The following is a 24225-nucleotide window of genomic DNA, read 5'->3' on the forward strand; positions in this document are numbered from 1 at the left end:
TCATTCTGCCATATGAAAGCTGAACCCACTTTGAACCCTTTTTACAAAAAGAGATAAACACAGACATCCCAACTCTCCCGGAGCGCGCCGGGAGTCTCCCGCTGTTAGATAGCGGCTCCTGGCCGCCCGGGAGAGAAACATTTTCTCCCGGAAAGGTTTACTCTGGTATTGACCTTTCCCTGCGATCTGTTTTTTTTTTCTGACATTGGGGCCGCCGTCCACCGTCAGAGTAAAAAAAACAACAGTATAGGAATGCAAATGGCTATTTCACTTTACAATAGCCAACAGCAGACTAGCTATTGCACCCGCCCACTGCTGCTGTCAATCAGCAGAGGGGGACCTGAAGTTCTCCACCAGGTCCTCTTCTAGTGATTGACAGCAGCAGAGGAAGGGAGCAATAGCCAGCTTGCTATTTGATATTGCAAATTGAAATAGCCAATAGCAATCTTGCTATTCATTCCTATGCTGTTTTTTTTTTTTGTTTTTTTTTATTCTGACAGCAGAACCCAAAACCCAGCAGATAGCAAAGAAGCTACTGCTTCCCGTGCGATCTGCCATTATTTTAGGGGGTTCTCTCTTCCACCCCCACCCCCGTAGATTGGGGGGTGGGGGGGGGGCAGAGGGCACCTTCCTGAAATGAGAAGGGCACCTCCCTGAAATTGCTTTTTTCAGGTTGGGATCCCTGTAAACATGTGATCACATTGTAAAGCATTCTTCTCAAGCTATGCACCCCTAACACACCTCTGTCACCCAGAAGATATAATACATCTGTATAATGTATATACATGGGGTCAATAAAAAAAAAGTATAATTAAACAGATTATCACTCTCTAAATATCATCACCTTCTGACTGGGGATGATTGTGAGTTTATTTTATGTATCTATAGTGAAGAGCAGGAAATGGAGCCTTTCAGATACAGATACCATAGTCATTTATTGTGAAAGAGGACCAATCTAAAGACTAACTGTCTGACAATATTCCACAGTTTTATGTGACATATCAATAATAATTTGTACCTTTAGAATATAATTCCCTAAGCAGAAACAGCAAAGCAATTAAAGCTGAACTCCAACCTTACCCTTAGTCTTGCACATCTGTACAGGCTGCTCTCTTGTACTGAAATTGCTTAATCTGATTTTACTGCACACTGTGATCTTCTAACAATGTACATGAGAAGCTGCAGCAATTCAGGTAGAGCCTGCCTCATTTCCTGTCTGGAAGACATCCAACATCATATATCCCCTGCCCTTTTATTCATTGGATTTTAGTTCTTTCAATTAAGGAGACTCTGGATCATATGTGGATATTACCTAGGGTGCCATGCTTGCAAATACAGCATGCCTAGGAATACCCAGACTGACATTCATCCATCAAGGCATTTTGATATTTGCATAACACCTCCCAAGAGCCACCCATTGCTTGCATCAGAGGTGAGCACTCTTGAGAGAAGTGCTGAGGCAGGGTGCTGTGATGTTTTCAGGAACATATGTATATCAACTGGCTGCTCCCTCCCAACAGCCATGATCTGAGATGCACAGAGACCAAGTGATGACATCATTGGGTCTAAAATGAGCTGTATAATAAAAACGGAAAGGTTTAAAACAAATTTGGCATGTTGATGGGGAAATAGAGTAAAATGGAGAAAAATGCAAAATATAAGCAGAGTAAAAACTGTCACAAGCTCCCTTATATTTGGAAGCAGCAGTTACGTTGCGTTAAACTAGAGGCAGGAGCGGAAGTAGATTCCTGGAGGGATAAGTATAAATTGGTTGGTGGGAGGGGAATACATTTCATAGAGCCTGTCATGTTGACCCAAATGGGAAACGTGACCGTCACTTTAACATGCATGTGGTAACTCACAGCAACATGGTCATAAGTTAAATGGGCATAACTGCTTCCTCTATTTGTTATATTAAATGAAGCCCCCGCTGGCCTATTTAGACTGTTGCATTGATTAATATGGGTCAACACATGCCTCAGAGACTCTGTAGCAGGGAATGCAGCGGATGTAAGGGTTACTGAGCTAGATTTATCTACCCCTTAAATTTGTGGCAGTAAAAGGGGTAAAACATGTGCAAGTATCACAGAGATGCACTGCCTTGTGTTGACATGCCCTTTAACAGTGGCGTAACAATCATCATAGCGACCCAGGCGGCCGCTATGGGGCCCGAGGCACGGCGGGGCCCGGCCAGGACATCTCCCTGATGCCATGTGGGCCGCCTGGGTCGCTATGGCATCTTGCTCGGACAGCCAGGCTGCTGGCTGTCACTGGCGGCTGTGAGGAGGAACGCTCCGTTCCTTCTCACAGCCGCTGCTGCTGAGCTCTGCAGGGTCACCCTTAGGTGGGCTGTTTGGGTTATCAGGTGGGCGTAACTAGAAATCACAGGGCCCCATACAAAATTTTGCAATGGGGCCCTGTGATTTCTAGTTACGCCCCTGCCCTTTAACAATCTTTTAAGCCTCTGTAAAATGGTACCACCTATGAATGAAAAGACAAACTATCTATTCATATTCAAAAGACAAATCTATTTATTTACAATGCAGCAAAATGTTTCACCCTGAGATAGGTGCAACAAAATACTGACTAATCTACAGTATATGGAATAACCTAAAACCCTTAAGGCCTCATTCACACAGCGTAGAGTGGGGCCGTACAGATCCACATCGGGCCGTTCCCGGGAAGGACAGTTACTGCGTGTGATTGTACGCAACAGCCTGTTCTTCCCTATGGGAGGATGCAACCGTACACTGTCGTATGCGCATCCGTGCGGGTGTCCATGCTTGGACGCACACAGGATTGGCGTTGCAGTGCCAATCATTTCAATGGCACCCCAAACGCGCCTCTTACCCTCACTCGCGTGCGCACTGGGATGCACGGTACCGCAATGCCATGTGCACTGCGATTGCAAAAAATTGTGCATTAATCATTAGTTGCAGCCCTAGACTTTTATTTCAGTTTTCAAAGTATACAAAGACTAAACCATAACATATGACATACATAAATCAATGTTTACAGTTACAGCAGAGCAATAGTTAGAGAATAAGGCTGGCCATATACATATTCCTCTGCTATTTTGCTCCATGTTTCTATTGTCACTTTAGAAAGCTGTCATTGGTAACAAACTGCTACAATTGATAAAGTCAATGATCTATAGTGGAAAGGAATCGCTGCTTGAAAACCCGCCATCTGACATTGGATACCGGTAGTGGCTGCCTTTCCAAACGACAACATTACAAGAATGATAGATAGACTTATAAAGCTAGGCAGGAATATAGGCCAAATATGTTACCATGACTTTTAGCTATACAAAAGGTGACTGTGAGCTGAGCAGCATTCCTGGCACCATGTAGGAAGCACTCATAATTGTACTAGTTGCCTTTTAGCATACATCTAGAAAGCATTAGATGATACAGCATATGGTATTATTGGTGATTCATAATTCATCTCATACTTGGTGTATTGAGGAGCCTAGACTTGTAGCAGGAGAACTCTATCATCTGTTCACAGTATTCTGATCCATTGGCCAATGCAGACACCTCTCCCCACGAAGAATTCCAGTAATGCACCTCTCCTAAGAACGGCTGCTCCGGACTGGAGCCAACAATTCTAGTGCGATAGTACCGGTCATGTTGTACTATGGTCCAAGCTCTTTCCTCTGATACTGAACAAACAACAACAGTAAGGTATTTATATATTTGTTTAATATAGTGTCACTTAAACAGTAGAGACTGCTAACAGAATGTCATTTTTGCAGTGATTATGAGCAACATGTATTCAGCCAGATGTTTAAAACAAAATTGAACTTTCAGTTTACATCAGCTAAATATGTTCCAGGTGCATCAAAACAAAAGGTCTGCTTACAGATTGTTTTCTTCAGAAAGAAACTACAGCCTGAGTAGAAAAGCCTGTCCCCTGCCGCCATGCTGCAGAGAAGGACCCTTTTCCTTGTGTGGGTGCAATAGTTTCTCTGCAGAGGGCCAACACACCCCTGCTGATTCAGACCTAAAGCTCTGCCATCAGCAAAGCTCATGCTTTCCACTGAATGGACAGCTCTAGCTCTGACCCAGCAGGGGGCATGTTAGACCTCTGCAGAGAGACTACTATTTCCTCACAGAGAGCAAGGGTCCTTCTCTACAGCATGCCAGCAGGGGACAGGCTTTTCTACTCAGGCTGTGGTTGCTTTCTGAAGAAAACAAGCTGTAACTAACACAGGGCTTCTTCTCCTAGCTCATGCCAGCCAATGGAGTGGAAGAAAAGCAAAGGCCAGCGCAGGTCAACCTGTTGCTTTGCTCTGAAGGGGAAAATCACAGGTGAACATGAACTCCAAGAAAACAGCTAAATACACAGATGAAATACATACAGTGCATGGGAGCTGTTTTATCTGTCAAAGGGTTTGTATATCTGATCATCCAGGCCTGAAAATTACACAGTTCTGCCACACAACACAGCCCTGTCTGTTCACTAACACCCTAAAGTCTTCTCTCACCCACAGCCTTGTACTGCTACTTATTCTCCCAGTCTAAGTTCTGCTGTATAGGAAGTACAAGAGGCTACTTGAAGGTCAAATTCAGGTACGAACACTGCTTGTATTGAAAAACACATTCCATGATATATTAATGATTACAGTGTGACAATGTCTTTTTTTTTAATAGCCTGGAGTTCAAGTTGAAGAAAAATGGATATTATTTTTTATATTCAGTGATCATATTAAATATAATATATTATTTTTATCCTTTTGTATCAATCCATTATTGTAGCAATAAATAAATCATGAAATAACCTTTTTTATTAGTATTACTTACTCCTATCTGAATTTGAGTTGGGGATTACCTTAAAGGAGAACTATGAGGTGAGTGCTTTTCACTCAGCTCATAGTTCTAGCCGACCTGTGACAATGAGATCGGGAGGTGAGCGAACACATACCGGCGTTCGCTCACCTCTCGATCCTGTCACAGCTATCTGCCGTGACAGGGGAGGGGTTGGATTCCCCCCTCCCTGCTCCGATCCGCCAACGCTGACTGGCGGAACGGACGGGGAGGGGGCGGGTACAGCTGGCTCTGCCTCTAGATAGGGAGAGCCAGCTGTCAGTCACGCAGCCGGGCGAATCCTGGCACAATTGTCGGGTACCGCTTCAGCTGCGGCGTCTCAGTATACCGCGAGCTACAGCTCGTGGTATACTGAGCCTAGGGTGACGGGAGGATGCTAGTTTGGGTCCTCCCGTTACGCTAAGGAGAACTATGGGGAAAAGCCTTAACCCCATAGTTCTCCTTTAACACTGAACCTCCATATTCAATAAATGTATCTTATTCTAAATAAAAACAAATATGACATGCAAGCCAATCATCATAAAAGCATCCTGTTGGAAGCTAAAATAATTGACATCTATGATACATCTTTGATGGAAAGGTTCCTTAATATCGTGAGCTGCCCGTGCTGTTTGATATGCAAATGAAGACCATCAAAGGGTTCTTGGGGCTGGACACTGATCAAAGGAGATCTGCTGGACTGTCATGTCCGGGGGCAAGCCCGACCCCCTGCTGGTATTTACTGCCCTCACCTGTGTCAGCAAGGCATATATGCTGGGATGGGGGGCAGGGGCAGATGATGGAACCTTCTTCCTGTGTGACACTAACCTATCTGACAAGCCAGACCTTTGGACAAGACAAGTCTTTCTGAACTCTGCAATCAAGAATGTGATTCGCTGAGACCTGCTGGAGAGGCGTGTCCGAAGAACAGAGAAAAACCCATGGCTTGTGTGAATGAGAGAGAGAATGGTGTAGCTAGCTGTAGGATCCTTACCCTCAATTCCTATCCCCAATTCCCCTTTCAAATTCCCTTAATTGTAATATGTATGTATATCCCTATTTGTAAATAAACCCGACACTTATTTAAGATTCAGTTGTTCATCAGTAATTTAAGGCACCCCCAAATCAGAGCGCATTCTACAATCCACTTCACTCGATTGATTTGTATCATTCAAAAACAATTACCCCGCACAAACTCTGTACTCGGCTTCCCACTCCCGTTGTAATTAACAATGAAAATGACCCCTAGGTATAGTCCTGCTTACACTTCTGTCTCCCCCCTTTTTTACCTGCTAGCCATACCTTGCTCCCATGGCCATACCTTGCTCCTGTGGTGACATTTCAAGATATAAGCCATGGGATAGGCAAGTACATTATCTATTCTTTTACAAAGCTGGTCATGTTTTCTAAGTGACTGGGTCGCTTTAAGTGGCATTTCTATATTAGCAAGCAACAACAGAACAATTTGTATGGTAATCACATACCATGCAGTCTGCCATTTATAATTGTTGCAGCACTGGTGGAGAAATGACCATAAATAAAGGATTATTAGCCAACTATCCATTTAAAAGCTGATCCCATGAACACAAGTAATTGTTGTATATATTTTTGGCATATATATTTGTATGCAGTCATAACATTGTGGTTCAGCCAACAATAAATAGATTAGTGCAGGTTTGTAGTATGTTGTACTATGTCTCATACCACTCTGTTACTATGAATAGATAGGATTACAGTACCAGAAATGTCACAGTAGACAGTGAAAGGCTTTAACGGTCCACTGCCATCTGGGTCCACAGTGTAATTGCTAGAGTATTTGCCGCTAATTCTGTAGGCATCACAGTTTTCCTTGAAAAGAGCTTAATCATGAAAATGAGAAGAAGATTAGAATGAGGGGGTTGTCTATAGCATAGAAACTGCATAGAAACAATCAGGTTTTCAATCCATTTAAAATGTTCCTTCTACTTGGTTTACCTTTATACCACAAATCATTAAAACATTCTGTAAATTGTGAAAGAGCCCCAACAAAATCATATATTTACACACATTACCAGAAAGACAAAATGACACAGAATGCAAACCTAAAGTGTATTTAAGGTTAGAACACCTGTCAGGTTTGCATTGTACAGCGGGTAGGGGTTGTGGCGTGCGGGATCTTGTTTCTTGCAACTGTTCTGGTCAGAATAATAGATTTCCTTTTTATGCAGCTCTTTAAATGGGTCTAGGTTCAGAATGTGCCCTAGAGACTATTGTCACCAGTAAGGAAAGTGATGGGAAATCTAAAATTGAGTTGCCAAGAATAGAGATTTAATCTTCCAATAAGGGCTGTGCTCCAATGAAAACTGCGTAATAGGGGAATTCCCTCACTTTGGAGAGATATCTTCTCACTTCCTGCTGAGTGTACAGGACAGCAAGGAAAGAGAAATTACACCAATTGGACACAACTGGCAAAAAGAAACCTGATAAGCAGATTAATAATTTCTTAAGCTGAGTACACACGGTTATAATGACAGATCCCTCCATCCACACTAACAGTGTGTAGGAATGAATCTCCTGCTGTGTACATTGTATACTGACAGTGGTGCCAGCCGCTATCAGAATACCCAAACATATCCCCTTGTCAAAAGTTAATCTAATGATTAACTTATATCGGGGCAATAGGGACACCCACGCGGAATCGGCCAAAATTCACTCCTTATGTGCCCAGCTTTAATCTATCTTAACCTAAATGAGAAAATAGTTTTGGCTTTAGATATACTTTATAGTGCCTATACAAACATTCGAATTATGACAATAACTGGAAAACTTCCTTGCAAGGCTGAAATATATCTTTACAGACAGCAGGGTAGTTTAAGCAGCTGTAGGTTGACCGCATCTACATGTGTATGCTGTCCTGAAACACCAAGTTCTACTGCCCTATCTAGATATATACATTATTTGGGCAATTACCATTAACATGTAAAGCCAACTTTTTTTTTTCAGTTTTAGATAACGTAGGCAAGGGTTAAACCCTATCAGGATACATTTTGCTGTTTGTGTCCTGACAGGGAGATGCTCCTTCACTTACTGTCGTGGAGACGCAAAAGGAAATGAGAGGAAGTCTCCCAAAGTGAGGGAAATTCCCTTCTTGAAGAGTTGTTACTAGAACATCAGTCCCTATTGATAGATGTCCCCCACCTCTTGCTCTTATGACTACTGTACAGTGTAGGATTTAAATGTGTATGTGCAGCTTAGCCTTGAAAAGGGGAAGGTAAGACGCATTTATTGCTAAACAAACAAACAATGTCTATTCTGCAATAAAAACCCTTGTTGATTTTCAAATCAGGGCTTTAGTTCTGCTTTAAAGATCAGTCAGATTTGGCCATGTTCATTTATGGCAAAATCTGTTACATATTAGGTCAACAGCATCCAATTTAGATGGACTCATCATCACACGTATTGTTGCCCTTAAAGCAAATCTGTCACATAGGTAAAACACAGCAGTCTAAGGCTGGCCATACACCTATCAATTTTTTGTTCGTTCAACCCATGGGCTGAACAAAATAAATTGACCCGATTCCTCCATCAACACAAACAGCGTGTCGATCGAGGAATCCTGCTGTTTACATTGTATTCTGACAGGTCCTGCCGCCACCTGTCAGAATACCCAATTTCCTGTCAGCTCACTGGGTGCCGGCTCTCATAGCTCGAAACTTTTCCAGCTGCTACTTTGATCAGCGGATCGAGGAATGCTGCCTGAAAGGGAGCCGACAGCCCCACACACTGTGCAAATTTCAGCCAGTACATTAAAAATCGCCTGAACTTCAACCAGTGTATGGGCACCTTAAGTAGAATCTTGTACTGCATTGTGCCATTCTCGAGAATAATTGGCTATATACCGCTGTAAGTCTTTCCCCTTATCGTTAAAGGTCCAGTCCATTTAAAAGTCTCATGGGCTTACTTATCCCCTGTCTTAATATATTGCTTTAGAAGCTCAGCAGAAGAATTTCAGTTCCCACCCATCCACTTTGGATTATTCACATTGCCCTTGTTGCATTCTCCATAATATAAAAAAGAAAAAGTTATGTGATTTAATTCTGCAGTATGTAACAAAAATGTAAACACCAGTTTTGGACAGATTGTCACTTTAATGACACTAAAATCACCTGATTATTCCGTTTTTTTTAAGAATGCTGAAAGTTTGAGAATGTCATACTAAGAATAGACGAAAACTCCTGATACTCACATTTATGGCAGGTTTCCCCCTTGTAACCAGTCATGTCACAGATGCAGAAGAAGTCATCCCAAGACTGGTAGCAGCGACCTCCATGTTCACAGGGATTTGGCCTGCATCTGAGATGAAGAAAGGGGATAATATTCAGTATGTACACTGATTACTGTTTTTTTACTGGAAAGAACTATGATGGCAACATTGATATGCCTAAAGCAAACCTATTCTTTGTCTATGTGGGGCAAAACAACAGGTTTTCTTTAATGCCCTCACATACACACCATTGCTTTACTCCCCGCCGCTCTATTCAGCAACTGAGAGCTACAAAATGACCCAGAATTCCAAGCATGATGTAATATGTGACTCCATACTCCATGTAAGAGTGCTGGTGCTTAGCCCAACACTGCTGTTACATACTGGCAGGGAGAGCTTTCAGGCTGGTGTAAGCTCCAGCTGGAGCAACTCTGAGCTCTGTGTAAACAGGTAATTCTTTGACCAAGGCAGCTGAACAGAGAGTGAAGGAAAGCTGAATATTTGAAGGTGAACAAATGCTGCTTGGGATAGCAATCTACATATGATAAACCACAGGTTTAGGGCCCGTTCACACTATATGTTGCATTAACACGCACATTTTCTTAAAATAAGCTGGGAACTCATTTTAATGCACAAAAACACATACTTGCTCCATTTTTTTTCAGCAAAGAACACCAAAATGCAAAGATGGGTCACATCCCTGCATCACACTAAAACACAGGTATGTTTTGTTGTACTGCATGCTGTGCATTAATGCATGATGCTAATGCTACATTTATCTGAAAGATGTTAACTTCTGCCTGAGTTCCCATAGAACAAAGTTCCCTTCTCTGTCTCATACCCATGATCTGGATTTCCTCATGGAGCACAGGCAGCAATAGTTTGTTCTTACGTTATGTTCTAATACTTGTTCACTTTACTAAAAAAAAAAGGGGGGTTTTATTGTTTCACCAAACCTCTTTCCACCTATCAATGGACATATAGTGAGAAGTTGAGAAGTTTACAAAACAGGTACACAGTCAACACAGGTTATAATCCTTTCACACACTAAACAAAATCCAAAACCAGTAGTGCAACTATAGCCAAAGCAGCCCAGGAAGCTTCTATGGGGCAAATTAAACATATAAAATCTGTGTGCATGTAAAGATAACCCAAATCCAGTACTGTATCATTGAGTGATGAAAATATTGACGTTGACAACACTCTGATCCCTGTGAAGTCTCCAGTCTAGAAGAGTTGATGTCGGATGCACAGGAGGAGCATTTGGGATCATGCTATGATCTATCATCACAGATCTCCCTTGTTACCGCTCCTCATTTCGACCAACTCTTTGAAAAGAACCCTATATGCTTAACACAATCTTCTTCAGCCTTATATAGAGGGATGTGTGTGGGCTTGGTGCAAACTGTCAGTGACACACCACCCTCCGAGCCCAATCAGCTGCCACTGGGGCATTCTCCGCCCCCTTGTTACGTGTAGCTGCGGGGTAAGGAATGCCTCGGCCGCAGCTGATTGGGCTGGAAGGGGGGAGTGTCACTGACAGTTTTGTGCGGTCTCACGCAGTTCACACCAAGCCCACGCAAATTCATATTAATAAACCCTGGTATGTGTCTGCAGCTAAAAACTGATGACAGCTGAATTTTGTAATTCTGTAATAGAAAAAAAGTTTAAAGAACAGCACTGGTCGCTAATTGTGTACACTGGCATCTCCCCAGCTACCTTGTCCTTGATTTAAGCATACTTTATGTTAAGACTAATTACACTATTGTCCCAGTTGACACTGTCAGGTCACAGAGAGAGGTCCCCGGGGATGCCCACCAAAATGTCGCTTTGGGTCCCAATGATCGGTAGTTGCACTGATCTGCACATGATGGGGTGAAGGGACCACCCACAGCCTCTGGGAAAACATTGAGAGCCGGCCGGAACAAGGAATAAGGTAAGTATTACAGCCTCTTTACCTACCCCCCAGACTTAATTCGCATTTAACCCTTGCAATGCGGGGGGGTGGAGGGGGCACTGATATATTGCCCTAAAGTCTTTGCATCTTGTTGCAGGTTCTCGTTTATCTCTGCCTGTGCTGTTCCTTCCCTCCCTATTCTTCCTGATCAGAATGCACTCTGACCCTAGGTTCAGTCACTCCCACGGTATAGATGATTGGGAAAGAAGAAAAAAAGGTTGATGGAACATACTACTTATACAAGGACAGGCGAAGGGGGCTAGTGATATCGGAGGGATTGAGAACAAATGTTATCTCTGTTGTTCTGTACAAGTACCTGTAGCCAGACATTTCCGGGGGTTGAGAACACATAACTATGTAGTATATAAAAGCCTGTACTGGGCAGCAATGTAAAGGAAGTCAGGTGACAATCGCAAGTTAGCTTCTTTTTACTGATTTTACATGTACATGTTAAAAAGACTTAATTGGTCTTGTGTATATAGATTAAACCAGGCAAACATAATCACCTATCAGCAATAGCACAGACATTGAACATGACCTCTGAGAACCGCCCCAGCCAGCCCAGCTGCATACGATGGAAATCCACCGGCTGCCCATCCACATTGAGTAGCTGCATGCAGCCATGGAAGGCTGTCTGGTTGGAATAGCACCCTGATCCAGTATTTGGCTTTGGACATCCTGTGTGATAAAAACAATCATTTTAAATTAGTACATAATCAACTCATAAGAACTTTGCTACATGTATTTTCAGTACACATGGCAGGCTTGTCTGCAGAAGTCCCAATGGGTTGTTAACTTTAACAAAGTGATGTGATATCTATTACATAGACAGTGATTTCACAGCCTTCACAGCAAGGCATTGTAGATTGTTATCATCTAAATTGGAGTGAATACCTTGTGAAATGCATCACTTCCGAAGCACGTGTGAGATGAAAAGTGAGTGATAATTTAAGCAAGTTAAAGGAAAGTTAATAAAAAGGGCACGTGACATAAAATTAACTTTGTATACTTGTTGTTTTTTTTTTAATAACCGCACATACTTTTTTTTCCTTTATACGATATTTAACTGAAACTGTCCCTAAAAACCACATATTTACCACTTTGGTAAAATAGGAAATTATGAAATTATTGGCAAATCAGTAAATGGATTTTAAGAACTGCTCTGGTAAACAAGATGGATCAGTATTCTTTGCTGTGACAGTTCAGACATGGAATTTGGGGTGTGGAGCATATGGCACACTAAACTGTGGCACAGATTTTTCAGAATAATCCTGGCATTATTATTGGCATATTATTACAGCTTTCATCATTTTATCCTTTTTATTACAGTTAGATTTCGGTAAACTTTAAAGTGTATCTGAACCTAAAAACAAAAATGTAATATATTGCAGTTGACCAGTTCTTACATGTGTTGGCTGCATTCGTTTTCACTGTTCAGTCTAAGAACATTATAAGCAAGTACAGAAAAGATCTCTTGATCTTTTGTTTGTTTGTTTTTCTTTAATATAAAAGGACTTGTCAAAAACTGTTTTTGTGTTTTTTGTATCTTTGGCACTATCTGTGAACTGAAAAGAAAGCACAAACATCCTTATCTTTCTTCTGTAAACTACTTATGCCATCATTTACCATGTATTGGAGATGAACAAACATAGACATGTTTTAGATCCAGTCTGTGTGATAATCATGGCTGACCCATAAATACACTTGAATGAAGAAAAAAAAAAAAGAGTGCCAGTGCCAATCATCCCCCAGAGTCCGAAAAAAACATTTTATTAGCTTCACAAATAGTGACAAAAAGATATGCAAAAAGATGACAAAAAGATATGCAAAGCCAACGCATTTCGGGGGTCAGGAATCCCCCTTCATCAGGGATTAAATAATAGACAGTGGGACATTGACTGACTCTAAACACACAACCCCTGCACACAATCCTATTTCTCAGGCAGGAATAGAAATACTTGGTGTGAAAAGATCTTTACCAGCAGTTCAGCATTCAAGTACAAAGATAAATACACAAGAGGAGTGAGTGTGGCCAAGAAGGGACAGGAAGCATGTTATTCACAGGACAAAAGCCTGAAAATGAGTGCAGCCACCACATCTAAGGACTGGTAAGGTGCAAAAATATAACAAATTTTGGTTTTGGGTTTAGATCAACTTTAATAGGTCTTAGTCTGACTTGTGACACAGACTAAACTTAGTATTGTAACCTTTCTACCTCCAAAGTAGTATGAATCTCCTGTCCGAAGCTGGAACTGATAATTAATTTTGAATTGTGCTCCTTCATCGTCATCAATAACCACCACAGCAGAATTTTCTCTGGCTACCAGGGAGACAGAGTGCCAGAAGCCATCGTTCAGTCGATATCCTGTGAAAATAGAACTGGATGTTATCTTCCACTTCAACTCTTAACTGAACTTCTAAGCTGTGCAATGAATCAAGCAACCTGTCTGTAAGCAGAATTCCTAATAAGCTGCAAACCTATGCACATTCACACTGCTTCAAAAGGTATTGAACTTCCTAGAACAGAGCATGCAGTACAATATGGCAGCTTGAGAAGCTCCCTGAGAGCAGCTCTTATGAGAGGTAAGGCAAACAATTGCATGGTCTCCACTCAGGGGCGTATCTAGAAATCACAGGGCCCCATAGCAAAATTTTCTATGGGGCCCTGGGATTTCTAGTTAGTCCCTTGCAGAGCCCACCTGAGATCCCAAAGAGCCCACCTGAGAGTGACCCTGCAGAGCCCACCATAGACTCTATGGTGGGCTCTGCAGGGTCTCAGGTTGGCTGGTCACACCCCTGCACACCTGTAACCTGTCAGCCCTGATTCGCTGTTCGCCTCCTCCTGCTGCACAGGGCCGCCTCCTCTTTCATCGCCAGGCCCTGTCTCCCCTTCCATCGCCGGGCCCCTCCTCCTCTGATGTCACTGGCCCGCCTCCTCCTCTGCTGCCGACGCCGGGCCCAGCATCCTCTGCCGCAGCTGCTGGCTGTCACTGACACAGCAGCGGCTGTAGGCACGGCATCAGCGGGATGTTCTGGCCGGGCCCTCCTGTGCCCCTGGCCCCATAGCGGCCGCCAGGGTCGCTATGGCGATTGTTACACCACTGTCTTTACTCCTCCCTTTGGCAGTTCAGCTATTTGGGTTAGATGAGTCGTTTTACTGTAAACATCGATGCTATTATCTATCTACAATCCCACAGGAGTATAGTGGTGACCTAGCCAGGCTGAACTCTATAGTAAAAAAATTTATATATTTATTGTAATCAACTAATTATTCGGGAGTCCGAAATTGCGAATAGCATTTGGGAGCTCCTGAATTCCATTTGTGCCTGGGAGCCGAAATGGCATTCGAGAGCTCACGAGTTGCATTCAGAAATGCCATTCGGAAAGACTTTGTTGTTCTTATATGACAGTCAGCTGGTCCAGAATGTCAACAATTGGGTGGAACAAGCCCCATGATGTCATGACTCGCTCTGCCCATTTGTTTACTTTTGGGCTGGAGCTGTCATTTTTTGTCGAGTCTTTGGCAGGTTTGGATGGGTCGTCGGGTCTCTTTTTATTTTGGCGAGTCGGCAGCCGTCGCTCATCGTGATTGACGTGGACGTGGTTTTTGTTCAATTAAAGGATTTTTAAAAAAGTCTGATGTGTTTATTTACTTTTTCTTTAACCCTTTAGTGAATGAGTAGGGGTAACAACTCATGAGCAATGGCCTCCAATCCACTAATATTCATAAGTTTTCTGTGGGGTTCAAGTCGGGTGACTGTGATGGCCACGTTAGAATCTTCCAGCACTTCTGCAACCAAGCCTTGGTAGAATTTGAGGTAAGCTTGGGATCATGGTCCTGCCAGAAGGTCCAAAGACGCCCAAGCTTCAGCTTCCTCACAAACAGCATGACGTTTCCTCCTAGGATTTCCTGATACTTCAATGAATCCATCTTGCCTTCCACATGCCGCAGGTTTCCAGTGCCAGGGGATGCAAAGCAGCCCCAGAGCATCACCGAGCCATCATCATGCTTAACTGTAGACAAAGTGTTTTTTTCAGCATATGCTTTATTCTTCTTTCTCCAAACATACCACTGATCCATTGGGGGCCTTTTTGCCTGTTGCCACCAAGTCTTGCTACAGGTCTTTTGCAGTCACTCAAGGATTTTTCGCATCCTGCCTTCTCATAAATCTGGTTGCAGCCGTTGATAGCTTCCTTTTTCTGCCACATTCAGGTGGTGTAACCACTGTTCTTTTAACTTTGAACATCAGTGTCTGTAGGAGCACTCAGTGCCTTTGCTATCTTTTTGTATACTGTTCCTTCTTTACAAAGGGCAATAATCTCTTCTCTTAACCTTTTTGGCCATTCTTTTGACTTAGCCATATTTCTAACATGCAGACAAACATGACACTCAACAAACCCTTAGCCAGTTGAGGTATTTCATATGTTCTAGCACAAGCACACATGGTGCAGCTAATGAAGCCCTTTATTAGCTGCATCAGGCCTGCTTGAAATAACACCTGTTTTCCAGATGTGTGCACTTGTGAGGGATTTTATTCAGGGGGCTGAATAATTTTGAGTCATTACAAGTTGCATTTTCAGTTGAATTTGGGGAAAACACCTGAAACATTCATTGTGATGACCTATTTCAATTGCTTTTGTTTGATTTGCTCATTGCAAACAGCTGAAAGTTTGTACATTTTGCCAATAAACCTGCTTTGCAGTGGGGGTTGAGTAATTTTGATTACAACAGTATACTGTTACACACATAGCATGACAGTTCTTAGTTGAGAAGTTGGCTGCAGTTGCTCTCAGAAAGCTCTAACAGAGGTCTAACATCTCTACACAATGATTACTCTAAATTAGGGATGCAACGTTACCAGTTTTATGGTATCGAGTGAGTACCGATATTTTTTGCCCGGTACTCGCGGATACCGAATACTGATACCGGAAGTCCATTAAGGAAGCCAGGCGGCATATAATGACTAGCCGCCCGGCTTCCTGATTGGCCAGGAAGCCGTCTCCATGCTCCCTCGTCACCAGGTTCAATCAAGCCAATTTCTAGCCAATCAGGAAGCTGGGGGGCGGGTAATGACTCACCACCTGGCTTCCTAATTGGCCAGCTTTCCGACCAATCAGGAAGCTGTGGATGCATGTGATTACAGAAGCCGGCTCCATGCTTCCTTGTCGCTAAGTGATGAGGGAGCATGGAGCCAGCTTCCCAGCCAATCAGAAAGCCGGGGGGCGAGTCATACCCTCCCCTGCTTTCCTGGTGGCCGGGAAGCCAGCTCCATGCTCCCTGATGATGGTCAATCACGAAGCCAGGCAGCGTGTAATGACTCGCCGCCCAGCTTCCAGACAGCGGAAATACTACTATATGGATACCAGTACAAGTACTCGCCCAGATACTTGGTATCGTTGCATCCCTACTCTAAATACTTATACTTCCTGCAGTGTGAGTGGAGGAAGGTTGTGTCAAAGACTTATTTTCACTAATTTTAAGTACTGATGTCCAGTCAGACACTGCACAGGAAGAAGACCTTTACCTTAGATTCTTCAATCTTCCATGCTGTAACATTTACAGGTAACATCTTTTGCTAATGCACTGGGATTCAGCTGATCATAATAATAATATTAATAATAATGCCATGTACACATTGTAATATACTACAGTGAATACTAGGTGACACTAAAGCAGCATAATGTGAATAATTGTATTGTGAGACTTGGTTAGGGTGGATCTGGAGCCATCTTAGGGAATACAGTTTATGATCAGGCCTGGCCCCGTGTTCTAAATGTCTCTACATGCCAAGCACAAAAAAATATGCATACACAATTTAAAGTAAATACCTGAAGGTGGCCTGCTTATTGTTCTATGTCCAGCCCCTTCTACGAAATAAGGCAATAGCAGTAAATTCCTGTAAAGTTGATTTTATTGCTAAAGCTGACCAGTACATGATGTATACATGGAGTAGCTTATAATAAAATATTTACATGCCCATTGAACTAATTCATTCTTCATCAGCCAGCAAGCAGTCTGCCATGCATTGTGTGAGGATTCCCCACTCACCAGCGGCAAACACCAGCTTCTTCCTGTTTGGTTGGGAGATGGTGACGTTGATTTGACCCTCACTCAATGCCATTTCCAGTGATCCCATGGAACCAGCAAAATTGGTGAAGAGCAAAAGGCCAATGGTGTCCCAGGTCCGGAATTTAAAGCTTACCATCATCTTAATGTTGGCTGGAACCCCTGGCACCATTAGGTAGTTATTGATGCCAGAAAATGTGACAGGAACATAAGGCATTTCCATACAGGAGGTACGTACACGACCCTGTGATTTGGTACAAAATGGAATTTTAGTGTAATGGTAAACACAATGGATACAAAGAAACTTCTATTGACAAATAGTAGTCATAGTACTGCTGATACAGTTAAACCCCATATTTTAGGTTTTTCATAGGATCAGAAGAATGTAAACTGCAATGTTAAAGCCCTATTCTAGCCACTTTTATCATTTTCCTTCGCAACTACATGTCTGTGACCCTCATTTATGGTTTCATTATTTCACTTCTGTAAGAGCCCATTCACACCATCATGTTGCTGTAACGTGGTAAAAAAAATAAATTACCACAATGCACAGTAGCACACCAAGTACGGTGTTATTGTACCATTTGTTTTGAGCGGTTCTCCAATGCACCTATGCTAGGAACAATTTTTCCTATGTTGGAAGCCCAGTGAAAATGAATGGTCTGTGGCAGCACAGAGTGCCAAAATGCACGATCAAGCATGTTGCAGGTCACAGGTTATCACAACAAAGCCTAGTGTGAAAAGGCCAAAACATGAATACATTTTGTGCTAAACCCAGTGCTGAAAAAATCCACTCAGTCATCCCTCCCATGACCTGAACCCTTAGTCTCTTTCACTAGTTGTAATTTTAACATTTGGCTCTATACCAAAACTGATATCACTCAACTCTTATATTCGCTTTAGGAACATAAGAATTCAACGTGGCCTGGGTGACCCATTGTTCAGTAGGGGATGAAAACCTTGCTGGTTGCAACAAGTAAACCTGGAACTCAAGAAAAGTATGTATGTGTGTGGGGGGGGAGGAGGTCTCATCTCCCAGGCAGGTTCCCCAAACTTTCCCATGAACTACCAGTCACTTGAAACTGCTGGCGTCCTCCTGAGAATAAAAACGGTTTTGTGTGGAATACCCATTAAAGCATATCAAAGCCAAAACCTTTCTTTTCTTCATTGTGCTGTCTGTGCCATGCTGTCCCATTATAGAGATTTGTACTTTTTGTGGCCAAAACAAGAATAGAGGAGAATTCATATAATGGGGATGTTTGTTCCAATGGCAGATGTCCTTTCCCTTACTTTGGAGAGATTTCCCCTCACTTCCTGTTTACTTCCTGCATCTACAGTACAAAAAGTGGACAGAACTCATACCAGTGGGACACAAATGGCAAAAAACCTGGAAGAGGTACTCTATCTACTCTAAAAGAAAAACATGTTGGATTTAGATACTTTAAAAAGATACCCAGTCACCAACTTTTGGAGGTGTCTAATTACACTTTGTGCTGTCCTAGCTCCTCCAGCTCTCTCCTCCCTACATAACATTTTATTTAGCAGTCGGGGAACAGTGAAAGGGAATACTAAAGATTGTTTACTCGAATGACAGCTCTGAGTCTGTTGGGACTGCTGACATCAATTCCAAGATGGCAGTACTCAACAGCAGTATCAGGACTTCTGGATATCTACACAAGGGAAGCTTTTCAAGGTATATAACATGCCTAAAATAGGTTAAATGCACATATAGTATACTCGTAAGGGAAGATGGTTGTGGAAATGAATGGGCTGCTCAAAGGATCTCTTGAAGGCAAACAGACTTTATGCACAGTTATAGACCTTGACTTTTACAAATATGCCTGGTGACTATAACAAGCTATGGCTTTGTTTTTTGTTTTTTATATGTCATTGAAAATTAAATAGTGTTCCCTTTCTGTTTGAAGTTTCATTACAAAGGACATCAGACATCTGTAGTATATACTATTGATTTATCCCAGCGTGCATTTCGTTAGTAGAGCGGCTTCTGAATTAATAAGCAGCTTCAGGCAGTTGCAAACTAATTATCAAGTTATATGTTCCACTCATACGGATAATGTAGTCTTATCCTAAATTAACGTTTTATGTGGGAGAGAGAATTCAGGTTTAACACTTAGTACGCAGTGTGAAATTATACAGTGGCATAGTACTGTAATCTGAATGAATAGCTGAGGGTTTTTAACCTGAGCAAAATTAATTTTATGATAGATATATGTTGCAGGTGGTAAGATTAAAGCTCGATACCATGGAAATATTAAAACCATCTTTGCAGTGTGGCTCCCTCAATGCTTCAAGGGTAAATGCTCGATTTTGTCCAGGGTACCATTAAAAAACAGTTGCACTTGCTTTATCACTCATGACCTTGGCAGCCAGCACTGTCCTCTTCTCTCTGATGCTCTGGCTTGTGGGCAGGTCCTCTGTGTCCTCACTTACAATGCAGGACATCTGGCCCTGCATTGTATGTGATAATGTGCCTGCAACTGACAGAGCCCCAAAGAGAAGCAGCTTTGGGGGACCGGCCGCACGGAGAGAGGGATAAGCTAAGTAAAACAGTTTGTTAATGTAACCTAGATCAGACATTTAACCTTGCAAAAAATAGTTTTGTTTCGGAACGATTCGGATTTTAATTTCCTTCGGATTTTGGATCTGTCCGAAGTTTTGTTTCGAAACGATACAAATTTTTGTTTTGGAGCGAAGTCACATGACTTGCCTGTAATGCAACCTCCCAAAGCCCCCCAAAAATATGATTGACCACATGTCTAATTTAGTTCAGTTTTGAATGAAATTCGGACGGATCCGAATTTCCTTAAACGAACATTCGGATTCGTTTGCATTCGGACTCATTCAAATTCAGAAATTCAGATGCATCCGAATGTCGGAATTTAACGAAATTCGTACGAATAGCCATTTGAAATTAAACAAAATTTACATGTCTAACCTAGATAAAAATTAGCATTTAACCCTTGAATTTCAGGGGAAGCCCTACTGCAAGGATAGTTTTGAAATTTCCCTGGAGGTCAAATTGAAGCAACAATCTTCTATTACTGTAAGGCAATTCATTTTATTGGTACGGAAAAAAAGATGTAACTATATGAGTAACACAGGTTTTGACCTGGGAGCTAGAAGGTATTTCTGGTGGAGCAACAACAAGTCACACTAATGAACAATGGTTGAACACCATATAAAGTCTTTTTAATAAAATGGGAATGACTCCTAGCAGTAAGCTTGGAAAAAATGGAAGCTGAAAGTTAATCTGCTTATATTTTGCCTTCCCTGGTTCATCTTTCCCAACTTCAACATGCTAATTGTATTTTTAAATAAAACCTTTTTTTTATGCCCAGTGATATAATCACTGGCTCTCTCTGTTTCTCTATGCAATGCAGGCAGATCATGACTGTGCATAGTTTCCCGAAAGCAGCACACTGCCTTGGGTACTGCCCACATGTAATGCTGAGTCTCCATGATTGAAATACATTAAATTCAATGAATAACAAGGGCAGACCAGGGACAGCCAGGAGATGAGACGGTTCTATCTGACTTGCTGCGGCTTCTAATGAACACTCTGAGAAGCTTGCAATGTACAGTGAAATGAGACCAAGCATTTTCAGTACAGGAGTCTGTACAACTGTGCAAGACTGGAGGTAAGGCTGGAGTTTAGCTTAAGAAATACTGCTCAACAATCTTGAATACCAATCATATCAGCACCATGGAACCTGGGAGTAGAAAAGTGTGGATCTTCTTGACTTGCTGCATATTGCTTAGGAGGAATTACAACTCAATAAGTCAATGACCTTATAGAAGTTGGGAAGTTACACGATCACTTTGCTCCACATTTTAGAACAAAAAATGCAACACCAATTTATAAACACTGCATGCTCCCGCAGAAAGAAAAAGAGGTGGGGTTGGTAGCAAAGGCAACGACTAGGACAGCGATCCCCAAACTACGGCCCACGGGCCAGTTATGGCCTGGTGTTTACATTAGCAGAGCCCCCACAATTAGAAGGCCCCTGCATGCAGTGCTTTCTCATTGCATGGCAGGGGAGCAAGCAATCAATTATAAGTACTGTTGGGGGCTGTAATACACTGCCAGGTAGTGCCTGTATAGTCCCACATGATATGGCACCTAAAAGGAGGCAAGTTAAGTCTGCACACCAATGCCAGGGGGGAAGGTTTCTTTTTTTAGCCCACTGGTACTAAACCTGGGGGAGGGGGGTTTGTTATTAGCTTACTGGTACCAATACCAGGGTGGAGTCTTTTATTAGCCTGCCAACACCAATAGCCAGGAAGGGGAAGGATCTCTTATTACTCCCACTAACACCAATATTCAGAAGGGGGAGGTATTTTTCTACTTCCACTAACACCTTTGCTGGTTTATTACTCCCACTGATACCAATGTCCAAGGAGGTTGGGTGGCCTTTTATTACTCCCACTGACACCAATGCATGGGCATCTTTTACTTCCCCTGACCTCCCATGCTGGGACATTTTTTTTACTCCTGCTCACCTCAGTCTGGTCTCTAAAAAGAGTGATGGACATGAAATGGCCCTTTGTTTAAAAAGTTTGGGAACCCCTGAACCTAAAGATCATATAATGTTGTTCTGCATGCTAATATAATGTTAATTCAGATTGCTATCTGCAATTTTCCCACACACATCAACCTTAACTTACCATAATACGGATGGATGATTTGTTTCTCCTGGCAAGATCAGCAATGCGAACATTATTATAGATAATATTCTCCAAGCAACCACGAAAGTTCTGCTTATGCGAGATGCTTTTATCCTGATATGCAATACCAGCAAAAAATATCTAGGCACAAAGAAAAATCAGTATAAATTTTAATACAGACACAAAATAAACCTTTGCAGGTTGTCTACATGGGATTGTATGGCAAACAAGGTACAGGTCTTGGGTGCAGAAATTTTTTACTTAGATTTTAGCCCTAGTTTACACAACTCCAGCGCAGGTTATAAAATACCATGTCAGGAAACACACCAGCATGTATGTGCCACTGACGAAGTCTAATGGCGAAACGCTTAGGACACGTACGCTAGTTATGCCAGCTGAGGCTGCATGGACGTCAGGATCTGTTATTATTGTATGCGGTATTCATAGCGCTATGTGCAAGTTTTCTGCTTACATGTTCCAATTGATCTTAATTGGTCCAATTTTCTGGTCTTAAATAAACAGTATTAGACTATTAGATCTGCTTTTGTCTCTGCTTGTCAATTTCACCATGGGTTTGATGATGAATCCCTGAAGATTGTTATTGGTTGTTCTGGATGTTACACTATGTAAACGCTATTGACCTTCTATTATTTGGAGGCCCTCCTTATCTGATGAGCTTGGCTTGTCATTTGGTGGCGGATGATTGTATTTCACACTGAAGTTGTGGAACTTTGCATGAAGAAAGATCAAAATGTAAGCGACTTAAGCAGGGGGACACGTCTGGCACTGCAGGATCTGAGTCCCTGGCGGCGTAGTGTGTTACTGATGGTAGCCTTTGTTACGTTGGTCCCATTGATACAGGTGCCATTGATACAGGTAATGAGTGCAGGACAGAGGAGCCTCTTAAAGAAGAAGGTACAGGTCTGTGAGAGCCAGAACTCTTGCTTGTTTTTAGGTGACCAAATACTTATTTTCCACCATAATTTGCAAATAAATTTTGTTCCAAATCAGCCAATGTGATTTGTCTGGATTTGTTTTCTCATTTTGTCTCTCATAGTTGAGGTCTACCTATGATGCCAATTACAGGCCTCTCTCATCTTTTTAAGTGGGAGAACTTGCACAATTGGTGGCTGACTAAATACTTTTTTGCCCCACTGTATGTTCTGTATCTCATTAGTGCATTTTACTGTTTGCCAGGAGTTTTATAATCCAGCAAGAGTCAAGCACAAACTTTAAGGGACATTGGAATTAATTTACCAAAATGGGATCAGACAGAATCTGGAACAGTAGCCCATAGTAACCAAAAAGCTTCTCTTCAGTTTGTTCAGTTAAGCTTTGAAAATTGAGAAAAGCTGAAAAGCTGATTGGTCGCCATGGACATCTGCTCCAGATTTTGTCCGCTCCAGTCTTGATAACTTCCCCTCTATGAATTACAAATGGAAAATGAAAGCATACTGAAACCCAAGTACAAAAATGTTATATATTGCAGCTTACCAATCCGTAGATGTGGTAGTGCATTAGTTTGTTTTTTTTCAGGCTTTTTTGCCCTTATTTTCAAATGGTGGTCCTGCCAGTAATATGCGTGGTGTCCTAGGGTGATAAACACTTACTCGCTGTACTGTATCTATAGTCAGGGCCGGATTTACTCTTGCTGCTGCCCCAAGGGCCAGGTTCCTCAATGCGCTCCACCCCCAATGCAGATTGGCAACTAGATGGTGGGAGCAGCAGGGTTAGCTTTATTTTTTCTTTGTTTTATTTTAATTTTTTAATTTTTATCCTGCAATCTTATTACAAGTGATCTTGGTGACATCGACTAGCATATAATGTATATTCATCATATGGCTTACCAGCAGCATCATTTTAGCATTTGAACACTATACTTGATGTTGGGACGTGTATATGAATACTTGAACTGTATACTTGATGTTGGGACTTGTATATGAATACTTGAACTGTATACTTGATGTTTGGACTTGTATAGGAATACTTGAACTGTATACTTGATGTTTGGACTTGTATAGGAATACTTGAACTGTATACTTGATGTTGGGAAGTAAGCGACTTAAGCAGGGGGACACGTCTGGCACTGCAGGATCTGAGTCCCTGGCGGCGTAGTGTGTTACTGATGGTAGCCTTTGTTACGTTGGTCCCATTGATACAGGTGCCATTGATACAGGTAATGAGTGCAGGACAGAGGAGCCTCTTAAAGAAGAAGGTACAGGTCTGTGAGAGCCAGAACTCTTGCTTGTTTTTAGGTGACCAAATACTTATTTTCCACCATAATTTGCAAATAAATTTTGTTCCAAATCAGCCAATGTGATTTGTCTGGATTTGTTTTCTCATTTTGTCTCTCATAGTTGAGGTCTACCTATGATGCCAATTACAGGCCTCTCTCATCTTTTTAAGTGGGAGAACTTGCACAATTGGTGGCTGACTAAATACTTTTTTGCCCCACTGTATGTTC

At 42.1% G+C, this 24225-nt stretch overlaps 1 protein-coding gene across 1 annotated transcript in view; it reads right to left on the bottom strand.

Moving 5' to 3' along the window:
• CNTNAP1 (contactin associated protein 1) overlaps window positions 1-24225 on the bottom strand; it is a 93623-nt gene that overhangs the window by 28368 nt on the left and 41030 nt on the right. Inside the window, exons 7-13 of the mRNA XM_018567787.1 lie at window positions 21762-21902; window positions 17058-17319; window positions 13224-13373; window positions 11515-11686; window positions 9034-9140; window positions 6548-6667; window positions 3455-3658 (exon numbers count right to left, since the gene is read on the bottom strand). Coding sequence (XP_018423289.1) covers window positions 3455-3658; window positions 6548-6667; window positions 9034-9140; window positions 11515-11686; window positions 13224-13373; window positions 17058-17319; window positions 21762-21902 — 1156 coding nt within the window. The remainder of the gene's footprint in view (window positions 1-3454; window positions 3659-6547; window positions 6668-9033; window positions 9141-11514; window positions 11687-13223; window positions 13374-17057; window positions 17320-21761; window positions 21903-24225) is intronic.

The sequence above is a fragment of the Nanorana parkeri genome, unplaced genomic scaffold (assembly GCF_000935625.1).
Source record: "Nanorana parkeri isolate BGI_ZX_2015 unplaced genomic scaffold, ASM93562v1 scaffold1092, whole genome shotgun sequence".
NCBI classification, from domain to species: domain Eukaryota; kingdom Metazoa; phylum Chordata; class Amphibia; order Anura; family Dicroglossidae; genus Nanorana; species Nanorana parkeri.